Source organism: Dryas octopetala, chromosome 5, assembly GCF_963921425.1.
Source record: "Dryas octopetala chromosome 5, drDryOcto1.1, whole genome shotgun sequence".
Lineage (NCBI taxonomy): Eukaryota > Viridiplantae > Streptophyta > Magnoliopsida > Rosales > Rosaceae > Dryas > Dryas octopetala.
Genome location: NC_141370.1, coordinates 14,917,683 through 14,930,646, shown reverse-complemented (window position 1 = coordinate 14,930,646; position 12,964 = coordinate 14,917,683). Strand labels below are relative to the sequence as shown.

The 12,964-nt window shown below is 35.9% G+C and overlaps 2 protein-coding genes and 1 pseudogene across 2 annotated transcripts; 1 reads left to right on the top strand and 2 right to left on the bottom strand.

Annotated features, from left to right (window-relative positions):
* Positions 1 to 2,067: 2,067 nt before the first annotated feature.
* LOC147284721 (dehydrin DHN3-like) lies at positions 2,068 to 3,295 on the bottom strand. Its single transcript, XM_086242932.1, has 2 exons — positions 2,804 to 3,295; positions 2,068 to 2,583 (listed from the first exon to the last, which is right to left on the bottom strand). The coding sequence occupies exons 1-2, from the start codon at positions 3,128 to 3,130 to the stop codon at positions 2,278 to 2,280; spliced, it is 633 nt and encodes a 210-aa protein (XP_086099058.1). The 5' UTR covers positions 3,131 to 3,295; the 3' UTR covers positions 2,068 to 2,277.
* Positions 3,296 to 4,873: 1,578 nt separating this feature from the next.
* LOC147284720 (uncharacterized) lies at positions 4,874 to 9,745 on the top strand. The gene is made up of 16 exons (XM_086244009.1): positions 4,874 to 5,181; positions 5,572 to 5,771; positions 6,188 to 6,270; positions 6,378 to 6,473; positions 6,555 to 6,678; positions 7,451 to 7,512; positions 7,605 to 7,676; positions 7,770 to 7,840; positions 7,927 to 8,023; positions 8,196 to 8,270; positions 8,357 to 8,455; positions 8,684 to 8,827; positions 8,913 to 8,942; positions 9,038 to 9,100; positions 9,221 to 9,298; positions 9,401 to 9,745. Exons 1-16 carry the CDS (start codon positions 5,063 to 5,065, stop codon positions 9,482 to 9,484), a joined length of 1,497 nt encoding a protein of 498 aa, XP_086100135.1. The 5' UTR covers positions 4,874 to 5,062; the 3' UTR covers positions 9,485 to 9,745.
* A 1,645-nt stretch (positions 9,746 to 11,390) lies between these two features.
* On the bottom strand, positions 11,391 to 12,955 carry LOC147284719 (bZIP transcription factor 44 pseudogene; annotated as a pseudogene).
* Between the last annotated feature and the right edge of the window lie 9 nt (positions 12,956 to 12,964).

Genomic DNA, 12,964 nt, shown 5'->3' with positions numbered 1-12,964 from the left:
GATGCAGAGAGAGAGAGAGAGAGAGAGAGAGAGAGAGAGAGAGAGAGAGAGAGAGAGTGAAGAAGAAATGCAGAAAACAGAGTTGCTGAGTAAACAGTCAACGAATTGTAAAAATATCTCTTTCCCAAAAAAAAAAAGGAAAAAGAAAATTACTTTTCACCACTACGTAAACTGTTAACCGACTAATTGTAAAATCACTTTTGAAAGTGTTATTTATGCCACATATTTAGAGAGCATAATTCGGTGGCTGATGGCTTGGCTAGGCTGAGTTTCAGTTGTAGTTTGAGTCTTCTATTGGTTCAGCTCCCTTCCCCTAGGATCTTTTGGGCTTTGTTAAGACAAAATCCAACCTCATGTAGTATTGTGCTCGTTTTAAACTTAATGGATGCCAACTTGCTGCCTGCTGGAGAGTGGAGCCTCGGGGGAAAAGAAAGGAAAGGGAAAGGAAGGAAAAAAAAGGAAGAAAAAAAAAAAGAAAAGAAAAAAAGAAAAGGAAGGAAAGAAAAAGAAGAAAAAAAAAAAAAAGAGAAAAAAATTAAAAAGTTTTAGGGTTGATTGGGGTTTAGGGCCTATGGGTTAATTGTGAAGAAAAAAAAATAGTTTGGGATTTTGTTTAGTTGTTTTTAAACCCTAAACTAGTAAACTATAATATATTTTTATATAAAAAATTAATTTAAAGTACCCTAAAGGGCTTAAACCCTAGTATCATATACCATATTCTAAATAATATAGAATATAGATTATAAAATATATAGGGTTTAGTGTATATATTATAAAGTATAGATAATATACTAATTTCATTTTATACTAATTTTATTTAACAGTATTTGTCTCCAGCGTGCATTATATTTATCTTATATAACATGAAACCTACTATATAGGGCCCGTTTGGCACTGCTTCTTAGAAGCACTTTTATTTAGTAGCGCTTTTATCAGAAACGCTTATGTTAAGAAGCACATATAAATTTTTATAAAACTTCTAAATTATTTATGCAAAAGCACTTGAAAGTGCTTCTTGAGAAAGCACCTGTCAGGTGCTTCTCAAAAAACCTCTTAGAAGTGCTTTTATAACTCAAAAGCACTTCTAATTATTTTTGCCAAACGCTATCAAAAGTGCTTTTACTAATTTGAAAGCGCTTTTAACAATTTTAAAAGCAGTGCCAAACGAGCCCATAATTTGGTTTCTTCAATATTTTTTATCAATTTAGTAGATAATATGATAAATAAACATATGGTAAAGTTTCATTCAAAATTTCCGTATTTTGATAACAATTTCCATCATTTCCATCAAATTTTTGTCGAAATTTAAAAATCTTTGAAATTTTCGTCGAAATTTCCATCGAAATTTATATTGAAATTTCCTCGAAACCCGAAATTTTATTCCTTGGCCACATGCTTTCATCATCTCCCCATTGACATTAAGGCTACTTATCTTGCTTAATTAGTCTTTCCTTTTCAATTGGTGTAGTGGGTGGCAAGTGCCAATGTGCCATGAGGCCCATGACCAACATGTATATGATACTTTGGTTAACACTCAACACCTGTATTACGTCTTCTGAAATAATTGACAATTTGATTTAAACAAGTTTCATTTTCGTTATAAAAAGGTATTTATAGTTAATGACAAGTGTACTTGATTTAAATTATGCTTGCCCACAATATAATAGCGAGTCATATATATTAGTAACTAGGTTCATAAGCCTTAATTAATATTCTGTCACTTAAAAAAAGTATCTCTTTTTTGGGTCAATCCCTTTTTAAGCACACCTAATTTGTTGCACAATGGGCACTTGTTTCCTGACTTAATTTCAGGAGTGTTTTTGCCAATGTGACATGTAAATCAGATGTGATGCACCTTGCTTTTTATTTCTTTCTCATTGATTAAAAAATAGAAGAAACCCTAATTAAAGTATTAAACACGACTATTTGGTGATTAAAAATGACGCAGGATTTGTCTTCCAACAGTATTAATTTGTACTTTTTGGAAGAGAATAACTAGTGGAACAATTGACTTGTTAACTAGTAACTGTAGGGAATCTTCCTATTTGTTTTTTCCTTTACAAAAGATAAAAAAATGAGAATGGGTTTTATTATTCACTCATCAGGTGCTTATTATACAGAGCAGATAAAAGTTAAACCACTCGCTGGACCCACCCAAATATATAAGACTTTGGGTATGATCAGAAGCTACAGAAAAGCAGTAACTAGGTAACAAACCATATATTGAGCAATACATACACCCATTATAATTATCAACATAGACGAAATATATGTGATCTAGCGGTTTCCGGCACCTGGAAGCTTCTCTTTGATCTTTTCCATCACGCCCTTCTTCTCATGGGGCTCAGTATTAGCGTAAGCAGGGCCTGTGGAAGCAGGGCCTGTGGAAGCAGGTGTACCACCGTAAGGTTTGGTGGTCGAGGGTGGATGAGATCCGTGCTCCTCCTTGCGCCCAGCTGCACCGTAAGGTGCTTCATGAGATCCGTACTGCTCCTCCTTGCGCCCAGCGCCTGGCAACTTCTCCTTGACCTTGTCTATTACGCTGCCCTTCTTCCTTCTCCCACCTTCCTCATCATCCTCGGACTATAACCAACATAAAAATATACATATGTACGTTAGCAACTCATCAATTATCTCTATAATAATTAATAAACAAAATATTAATTCTCTTGTCACATGGACGACAAGAGAAAATGAAAATGACTGACTGAATGTGTAGTCCAAATTCACAATACAGAAACGAACACTGAAAGACGGACCAACTGAATGTGTGTTCTAAATTCACAGTGGTCGAGAGACTTACCGAGGAGCTTGAGTTACCGGATTGACGAAGCTTGCCGGTGACACCATGAGGCTCAGGCTGGTGCCCAACAACACCCTGCCCAGCACCATGAGCGCCGTACCCTGTGCCACCGTACCCGGCGGGATCAGTGGTGGTGCCATGAGTGCCCTGCCCTACACCCGTTCCACGCGGAGCGGTGTGTTGGTCAACCGGGTTGCCATACGCGTCGGTCTTTCGGATCGGGTTGGTGGACTGGTTGATCGGGTTGGTGGTCGGGTTGATCGGGTGGCCGTACTCCTCGTTAGTGCCTTGTGCCGTTGCACCGTATTGGTTCTGGTAATGCGCCATTTTCAAAGAAACAAAAACACAAACAGCTTGCGAGCAAATGGAAGTGTAATGAATAATGATTTCTGAAGTTGAGTAATATTCAGTGACTGACTCTGCTTTTAAATCAGAACTGGGGTTGCTTTATATAGGCAAAGATGCGAGACAAACTTTTCCTGCCTAAAAATAGAGATAAAGACTGATTTAGTATCAAATTCTAATAAGACACATACCTACTAAACTTCATCGCATGAAGAATTTTCCAATTTTTAAAAAAGTTTCTCTCTCGTATGACGAGTCAGCTCGGTAAGTTTTTCTCCAAAGCTGCAAAGGCATACACGTACCCAGCTGAGGTCTTTTGGTACCTGCCACGTTAACCACTCCGACACGTGGCACCGCTATAAACCGACGCGTGTATGTTTTGTGTCGGTAAGATAAGGATGAGACAGGCCCTTGTCTGGGAGTTAAAAATTCGTGACACTTCACCGCGTCCATGAAAGTCGAAGACAAATATCTGTTGCTTGATATTTGAGTCCGATACGTCATACGTGGCGTTGTATAAGTCGTTGATGTTAATCTTGATCTTGAAGCCTGACTACTGCAACACTTACTTTCATAAGTGGATGGGTCCGGAGGATATTATCGCTAATTAGGTCCCACGTGGAAATATTATCATTCGTTGTAGACTTGTAGGTCATTGGACCAGCCCAGTATCAGGAGGTTTGGCTACCGACAAGAGTCCAATATGTAACTGCCCACTCTGTTGGTTGACATGGTTGGGCTTGTGAATCTTTAATGTTGGGCCTCATACTTTGGCCCATGACATATGGTCTTATGATTTTAACTTGTTGCTAGCTTAGTTGCACACTTCATGAAATTAAGCTAGACTTCTTCCATGCAATTTTGTTTTTTCAGTAACTTATGCTAAAAAAATAATGGTAATTAGTCACTAAGTCAAGTGATGCAATCAAATTAGCTGTGTATGACAACATTCGTGAAGCTTACCAAGATGATTCAATTCAAACCTTGTTCAATCAAAATATATTGAAAAAGGATGACTCTTTAATCCCGGCCAAAGAAAAAAAGGATGACTCTTTAATGGTAGATACTTGAGTTCCATTGCTGAGTGACCCTCGCAAGAATGTACACACTTCTCCAAGAATGGAGGGATATCCTCTTCGGGGTTGAGCTTGAGTTAGAGGTTTTGCTTGGCTGAACCTAACCTAAATTGTTAACTCTGAGTTGACAACTCTTATTCCATAGAAATTTATATGTATAATATGTTATACATATCATGTATATTATATATTATATGCTTAATATTATATATTACGTTAAAAAGATCCACTACTAACTTTATTTATGATAAATCAATCAATATTATAAGCTTACAAAATCAAGTTTTCAATGAGGATTTAAACACACCTTTGTGAGCAGCATTTGAATGCTCATGTCCGCAAGTGCCAACAACTGACCAACAAGTCAACAACAACAATTGTGCTTTTTATTTTTTAAGATTTTTTTCATTTTTTTGGATGTGTATTGTTTTCTTGTATTTTTGTATTAACATAAGTGTAGGTTGTCATTCAGTAACAACCGCATCCAACTTATGAGTTTGTTCAGCATGTGGACTGATTTATCAGCTTATTATTTATATTTGCCTTAAAAAGAAAATAAAAGGATATGAGTATAAAACAATTTAAAACTATAAACTGATCTTGAGGCCAAGCGGTTTAACCGTAAGAAGACTCTAAACTGATAGGGATTAGAAGTATCCCTATAACCAAACAGGTCCAAGGTTTTACTAATACCCTATTCTTCATCATCGAGACTCGAGAGGCAGCAGAAACAAACTCTTCGCTCCACCGCCAATATCATACCTCCCAAACCTCCACCTTTGTTAAACACAGCAATTTAAATTCAACCAAACTCAAAAAATCAGAAGAAGAAGAAGAAATGATATCAGCAATTTCTTGGGTGCCCAAAGGGGTTTCAAAGCCAGTTCCCTCCGTCGCCGACCCGCCTACCAAAGAGGAAATCGAGGAGTTAATAAAAAGCGGTGCTTTGGAGAGAAGGTGGAGTGCTTCAACTCCTTTCTCTTCTTTTTTTTAGTTTGTCTAAGTTTTTGTTATTGTAGTGTGCTTTACTGGTGCTGAATGAACATTTTACGCTATGATAATTGTTATTGTGCTGAGGCTAAGCTCTGAACTTATTGATTTTTTGGTGCCCAGATGACTTTTGTTTGTTATTTTTTCGTCAAAGTTGTTTACTTTCTTTGCAACAAATTGTTGGGTCTTTTTTTGAAAGGGTTGGTGGTTCCTTTCTTGAAGATAAAGGGAAAGGATTGGATTTTTTCATGTAGTTTATGTGTAATGTGGTTGTGTCTTGGCTAAGGCTTCATGCAGTTTGGATGTTTTTTTGGACTTGCTGACTTGTACACTTTTGGTGGGTGTTGCTTTGTGCAGTGTAGAGGGTGAAAGTGAGGGCGAGGACGATGATGAAGGAATGGATGTAGAAAACCCTAAGCAGGGTGATGAAATCTCCCAAGCATTAGAGGTAGCAAAAGCACTCGGCAGATCCTCCAAAGTCACCGAGTCAGGGGCCAATGACATAACCGATGGATTGAGGGAACTTGACATGGAACATTATGATGATGAGGATGATGGTATTTCCTTTTGATTTATTTTCTTGAAGTTCATTTTTGGGATATTAGGAGGGGTTAGTTACCATGTTGGATTGTTGGTTAAGAGGGAGGTGTTGGATGGAGTGATGGACAGTCAAACTGTTACTCAGGGTTAAACTTGAAGCCTTGTGAAATCCATTACTTTGCCATTTGCTTTAGTTCTAGATTAAATGGTTTTATTAATATCAGGTTTATATTAAAACGATATGGTTTTACCAGGGTGTTCGGTCGACAATCAAACTATTGGTCAAGGTTTAACTTGATGCATTGTCAAAGTTATTGAGCAGTGATTTGCTTAGCTTATTGGTTAAATGGTTTTATTAGTACTGTATATCTCCTGTCATGGGTGTCCCTAAGGATTCATAACTAACATTGCATCTTCTTATGTCTGACCTCAGGCATTGACCCATTTAGTAGTGGGCTTGGGGACCTTTACTACCCAAGTAATGAAATGGATCCATATCTCAAGAATAAGGATGAGGTAAATTTGACAACTTAATTATGCCATCGATCTTGTTCTATTTTCTTGTATTGGGAGGCTAGACAAGTCACTTGGTTTTTTACTTTTTTTTTTTTATCTTTTCACAGGACGAGGATTCTGAAGATATTGAAGACATGGCCATAAATCCAAATGATGCAGTCGTAGTTTGTGCTCGTCATGAGGATGATGTCAGCCAGCTTGAGGCATGTAATAGTTAGTTAAAACTATTGGTTTCATCTCTCTGTCTGTCTGCCACTCATGATAATTTATTTATGTATGTGCAGGTTTGGCTATATGTTGAATCAGATGATGGTGAAGCAAACGTTTTTGTTCACCATGACATCATCATTTCAGCATTTCCCCTTTGCACAGCATGGCTTGATTGTCCTCTCAAAGGTGGAGACAAAGGTGCGGGCTGTGTGATATATATATGCATTTTGGTTGAAAGTTGTGAGTGTATGCATCCGTAATTACTCATATATGTAAATTATGTTTCCATTGTAAACAGTCCCAAGAAGAATTGTGGGAATCAACCTTAGTCATTTCTTCAAAATTGATTCTAATTAAATCAAACAACTCTCATGTTTGCTAGAAACTGGGAGGGAGAGTCCTTTAAGTGTCCATATTTCATCTAATTTACAAAGAGAAAATAGGTCAACTTGTCTTCTTATTTTGTGTTTTCACTGGTTGTTTTCCTTAATAGAAAGGGTTTTTTTTCAATTTTGGTACCTGAACTTTGGGCATTGTCCCAACTACGTACCCAAACTATTATTTGTTTCAATTTCATACCTAAACTTTTATTTTATCCCAAATTGGTATATAATGTGACTTTTGTTAAAAAATACTAGCAAAATTTGGTAATGTGTGTTGCACATATCTTACACCCAAAGTCAATTTGGTCTTTTCACGATCCTAGGTTGATTAAAATGCCCCAAATTTTGATGCCTTATATGAAAAAGTCATATTATACTAATTTGAGACAAAATAAAAGTTTAGGTATTAAATTTGGACAAATAATAGTCTAGGTACCTAGTTGGGACAAAGCCCAAAGTTGAGGTACCAAAATTGAAAAAGACCCTAATAGAAACTACAATTCATTAAAGTTTAAACATGTTTTCAGTTTATGCATTGCTTTACCTTTGTATTTGATTGATGTCTAAATGTTTGTATATGTTGGCAGGGAACTTCATAGCTGTGGGTTTAATGGAGGAACCTTCCATTGAGATATGGGATCTTGACATTGTATGTTGTGATATATACTAGTCTCATTACATAGGCTAAGTAGGTCATTGATGGAGATGGTATTGTATTTCTCAATATATTTTTTTTAACAGATTGATGAAGTACAACCATGTGTGGTCTTAGGCGGTATTGCTGAGAAGAAGAAGAAAAAAAAAGGAAAGAAGGTATGGTGCTCAATTCCTTGAATGTTTGGGCTTGATAAACATGCAACTCTTTTGTCACTTCTTTTACCAATTCTGCAACTTGCTTTGTATTAGATATCTATCAAATACAAAGAAGACAGTCATAGAGATTCAGTTCTTGGACTTGCTTGGAATAAGGAGTACAGGTTTGTTAATTCTTTTACAATTTTGTACCTCCTGTTCTTGCCTCAGCGGAAGGTTTATATGCTCTGTTATCTTTTCCTATAAACAGAAATATACTTGCTAGTGCAAGTGCTGACAAACAAGTTAAGATCTGGGATGTGGCTACTGGAAAATGTAATATTACCATGGAGCATCATACAGACAAGGCAAGAATTTAGATAGAATTTCAATTTTATGCTTTATCCTGAAATCAGTCTTTGGATGGTGTGCTATAGAACAAATGCAATCTTACGATTTATATTTTAAAGTGTTGAGCAAGCCTTTTCTATCAAGTTATCCATTTAGCTTCAATTTTAACCTTCGTACTAATTTTTACAGGTTCAAGCAGTTGCATGGAATCATTATGCCCCACAAGTTCTTCTTAGTGGATCTTTTGATCATTCAGTAGTCTTGGTATTCAATTATTACTTGAGTATAACCTTCTTTTTATTTATTTGTTTTTGAAACTTCCTGACTTCTGTATTTACAATGCATTCCAGAAAGATGGGAGGATACCATCACATTCCGGTTATAAGTGGACAGTCACAGCTGACGTAGAAAGCTTAGCATGGGATCCACATACTGAGTATTCATTTGTGGTGTGTGCTTTGGCCTCTCAAGACAGTCATTTTTCTATACTTAATTACAAGTTTTTTTTGTTTATTCTTTTTTCTTGTTTATTAACATGTCTGTGTTTTATATGCATATATATATGTGTGTGTGTGTGTGTGTGTGTGTGTGTACATATTTAATGTGGATACAGTTACTTTCTGAATGGATAAGAATTAACATTGACTGATCATCATTTATTTCGTAAATCCATCCAGGTGAGCCTTGAAGATGGTACAGTCCAAGGTTTTGATATCCGGACTGCCACATCTGCTCCTACTTCCGAGTCTAAACCTAGTTTTACTATTCATGCACACGACAAAGCTGTTTCCACAATCTCCTATAATCCTTCAGCACCTAATGTATAGTCCTCTTTCTCCTGACTTTTGGGTACTTTTTCTATCATTGACTTATGCGTAACTTCACCTCTGTGTCTTCTTTTTTCAGCTTCTTGCAACTGGATCCACAGATAAAATGGTATGAAGTTCTTCCCACTGCCTGCAGACCTCTGTATACCATGCAGATTTGAATATTCTATATTGTTCCACTGGCTGGTCATCTTTTTTTTGCAGGTAAAGCTTTGGGATTTGTCAAACAACCAACCTTCATGCATTGCATCCAGGAATCCTAAAGCAGTAAGTGATATATGAATTATTTATCATACTAATATGACGAGATATTCTTATTTTTCTTTGTTTATTTATATTTTTGTCAACATGAGATTGATTGTCACACACTGTTCTGAATGTTACTAGGGAGCTGTTTTTTCTGTTTCATTCTCTGGAGATAGCCCCTTTTTGTTGGCCATAGGAGGCTCAAAAGGAAGATTAGAAGTAAGCTGTCTTCTGTATCTTGTTCATGGTTGGGTTTTTGAATTTTTTAGGTTTTTTATATGATAGGTGATGATTGCTAATTTGGTATGACTGAATTTTCAGGTGTGGGATACGTTATATGATGCTGGGGTTTCCCAACGATTTGGGAGTTACAGCAAGAGGACCAAACCCCAATCTGGATCTTGATCTGGTTAGATTAGAAGATGATCAAGATTTTTCTATATTATATTATTTTAGTTTAAGCATAAAGAGGTTTTATAGTTTTCTAGGGAACAAGGAGCATTGGCCAGCGGTAGTAGTCTCAAAGTTTTGAAATCTGTATGATTTAGATCCCCCATCAGCCCCTTTGAAGTATGCTTGTGTGTAATCAGCGGCAGTTTTGAGTTTTCTTGTATTAATGTTATGCTAAAACTAAAAGGGAATATGAATTGTTGTGAAGAAATGGGAAATGGTTTTTGAGCTAAGTTCTTAAGTTTCAATCTTCTTGTCCATAATCGAACTGCTCAACTTTGGATTTGTAAAGGTAATTTCTCTTGTTCAACATGAGATTCATATTTTTAAGTCTAGTCTAGTTAAATTCCTGGTCGTTTTGGCACCATTAAACTTCATATGAATGCTAATGGCCAAGAAAAAAAAAATTCATATGAATGCTTGAATGAATTATGAATGAATGCTTTTGAAGTCATGTTAAATTCAGTCATTTTCTTTTTGTTTAATATTAGAAACATATTTTTCAACATTTTTCAGTCATTTTTAACATTAATTAAGTTAGGTACTTGAAGATGAAGCTTACTTGTGCTTAAGAATAAAAAAAATCTTCACTTAAGCTTTTGCAAATTATAATTCAAGTGGCAATAATAAATAGAAAATAAGGAGACCTAAATTTCTCTCTCTCATTGTTTAGCTCATGTGAGCTTTTCTGTCATAATTGGTTGGCCACATGCTTTCATCATCTCCCCATTGACATTAAGTTCTACTTATCTTGCTTAATTAGTCTTTCCTTTTCAATTGGTGTAGTGGGTGGCAAGTGCCAATGTGCCATGAGGCCCATGACCAACATGTATATGATGATACTATGGTTGATACTCAACACCTGTATTACGTCTTCTGAAATAATTGACAATTTGATTTAAACAAGTTTCATTTTGGTTAAAAAAAGGTATTTATAGTTAATGACAAGTGTGCTTGATTTAAATTATGCTTGCCCACAATATAATAGCGAGTCATATATATTAGTAACTAGTTGATAACTATGTTCATAAGCCTTAATTAATATTCTGTCATTTGAAAAAAGTAACTCTTTTATGGATCAATCCCTTTTTAAAGTAATAAGCACACCTAATTTGTTGCACAATGGGCACCTGTTTCCTGACTTAATTTCAGGAGTGTTTTGGTCAATGTGACATGTAAATCAGATGTGATGCACCTTGCTTTTTATTTCTTTCTCATTGATTAAAAAATATAAGAAACCCTAATTAAAGTATTAAACACGACTATTTGGTGATTAAAAATGACGCAGGATTTGTCTTCCAACAGTATTAATTTGTACTTTTTGGAAGAGAATAACTAGTGGAACAATTGACTTGTTAACTATTAACTGTAGGGAATCTTCCTATTTGTTTTTTCCTTTACAAAAGATAAAAAAATGAGAAGGGGTTTTATCATTTAGTCATGAATATCATGCTAAGAAATTATCTTTTCTGTTTTTAGGATTTTCTTTCACGACTCTCTTTCTCATCTGAATAAACTCCGAGTACCTAAATGGCCCAACAACTATGATTTGATCTTATAATTAATTAACATAATGTTCATTATGTCTAAAGAGCTTATCAATATTGCTTATAGAAAAGCATCCCTATCAGCAAAGCACCCAAAATTTAAAATATCAAACTTTAGAGTCCACTAAATTTGTCTAACCATATGATCCAACCAAGAAAACCATACAAAACAATACACAATAATGCCACTTTTTCTATTTTTAATTGATGGTTTGTCCAAATCCATTTAATTGTTAGTTCAGTACGCCATCATTAGTGACATAACACCCATTAAAGTGGAAAGGTATGAAGCTGCAGAAGAAAAGAGAGAGAGATTACTCAACACAGTAAGTTATAATTATTTTATTTTAGAATTAATTACAACAAAACCATACAAGATAGCTTACATATGCCATGGAGTTCTCAGTTAATCTTTCACTAATTTCTCACAAAACCAACTTCTCTCAAGACAAAGAAAACACTATTACAAATACGAATACAACTTTCTTTACGGGTGTATTTGCATTTTTTTTTGTTGAGTTGTCCATGCGATAAACCGTAATAGAGAAATTTTTTTCAACAAAAACCAATTATAACATTTTAACCCAAGATTTACTAACCCATTAAGTTTTAACACATAAACATGTCAGCAGAAGCCATAATTGGTTGATTCAAACAGAGACTACTCCATGGGTTAAGAGACCCATCATCACAGCCAATGAGATTATCAGTTTCGTCTTCAGTCTCAAAAAGCCATTTTCTTGAGTTAATACAGTCAATGATATCATTGAGAGACTGTAATCCGTTGGTGAGCTCAGCCATTTGAGCTCTGAGCACTGAGTTCTCAGCCTCAAGGTTCATGTAGAGTTGGTTGGTGACATTCATGCTTGATATGATTTGATTGTTGTCCTTCTTCAGCTGAGCAACCTGAGCCGTCAGATCGTTCAGGTACTCCTGCTTGCGCACCCGAGACCGACGCGCCGATTCGCGATTGGACACCATTCTCTTCCGTTTTCTTTGATCCATAACTTGTTGAGGATCTCCTTCAGAGCCTGAGTTGATCTGAATTGTGCTGGACCCTGAAGAAGCTCCACTAGAAAAACCCATGCCTACAATAGCTTGACAAAAAGACCAAATTTTTCTTTCTTTCCAAGAAAGATTAGAGTAATTATTTGAAGACCCAGATGCTAATTATTTGAAAAAATGAAAGAAAAAAACTCAAATAAGCAATAGTATTAGTTATAAAATGGGATGAAGAGGTATTTTATGGAGATTTATAGGTGTGATCTTAGGTGTTCATGAGAAGACGTAGAACCAGTAGAGGAAGACAACAGAGAAGGATTGAACTAAGTGGGTTCTGCGGCGAAGGGTGGAGTTTATCAAAGACCCAGAGAGGAGGATTTCACAGAGTACTGGAGACATCAGTCTAGCTCAAGCTCAAACATCAAGAACTTTGTATGTTTAACCATTAGAGAAAACAAGTACCAAAGTGATCGATGGATATGAGGCAGATGATTCTAATGAAAGAGATGAAAGGAGATATTTCTAGATTATATGGGGATGATGGGAATTGATAAGATGAAGTTTTAAGCAGATAGACACAGGATTTCAGAACCAAGGGGCTAGCTAGCTATAGCAGGAAACTGGAGAGAGAGAGAGAGAGAGAGAGAGAGAGAGAGAGAGAGAGAGAGAGAGAGAGAGAGAGAGAGAGAGAGAGAGAGAGAGAGAGAGAGCAAATTTGTGAGTAAAAGGAAAACTTAAGGAGGAGGAGGCTTTGAAGGGAGATGGATGGTGGAATTATATAGACCAGCTGCAGCGCCCGCTGTAATTAAAGAAATAATTAAACTACTAAGAAATTTAACAAGATGTCTTAAAATATAACAAGGAAAAGAATATAATATAATGCAAC

Coding starts and splice junctions, on each gene's coding strand:
- LOC147284721 (XM_086242932.1), bottom strand. CDS start 3,130: ATGGCGCATTACCAGAACCAATACGGTGCAACGGCACAAGGCACTAAC. Junction 2,584..2,803: donor CCGGTAACTCAAGCTCCTCG/GTAAGTCTCTCG, acceptor TGTTGGTTATAG/TCCGAGGATGATGAGGAAGG.
- LOC147284720 (XM_086244009.1), top strand. CDS start 5,063: ATGATATCAGCAATTTCTTGGGTGCCCAAAGGGGTTTCAAAGCCAGTT. Junction 8,828..8,912: donor ATAATCCTTCAGCACCTAAT/GTATAGTCCTCT, acceptor TTCTTTTTTCAG/CTTCTTGCAACTGGATCCAC. Junction 9,101..9,220: donor CATCCAGGAATCCTAAAGCA/GTAAGTGATATA, acceptor GAATGTTACTAG/GGAGCTGTTTTTTCTGTTTC.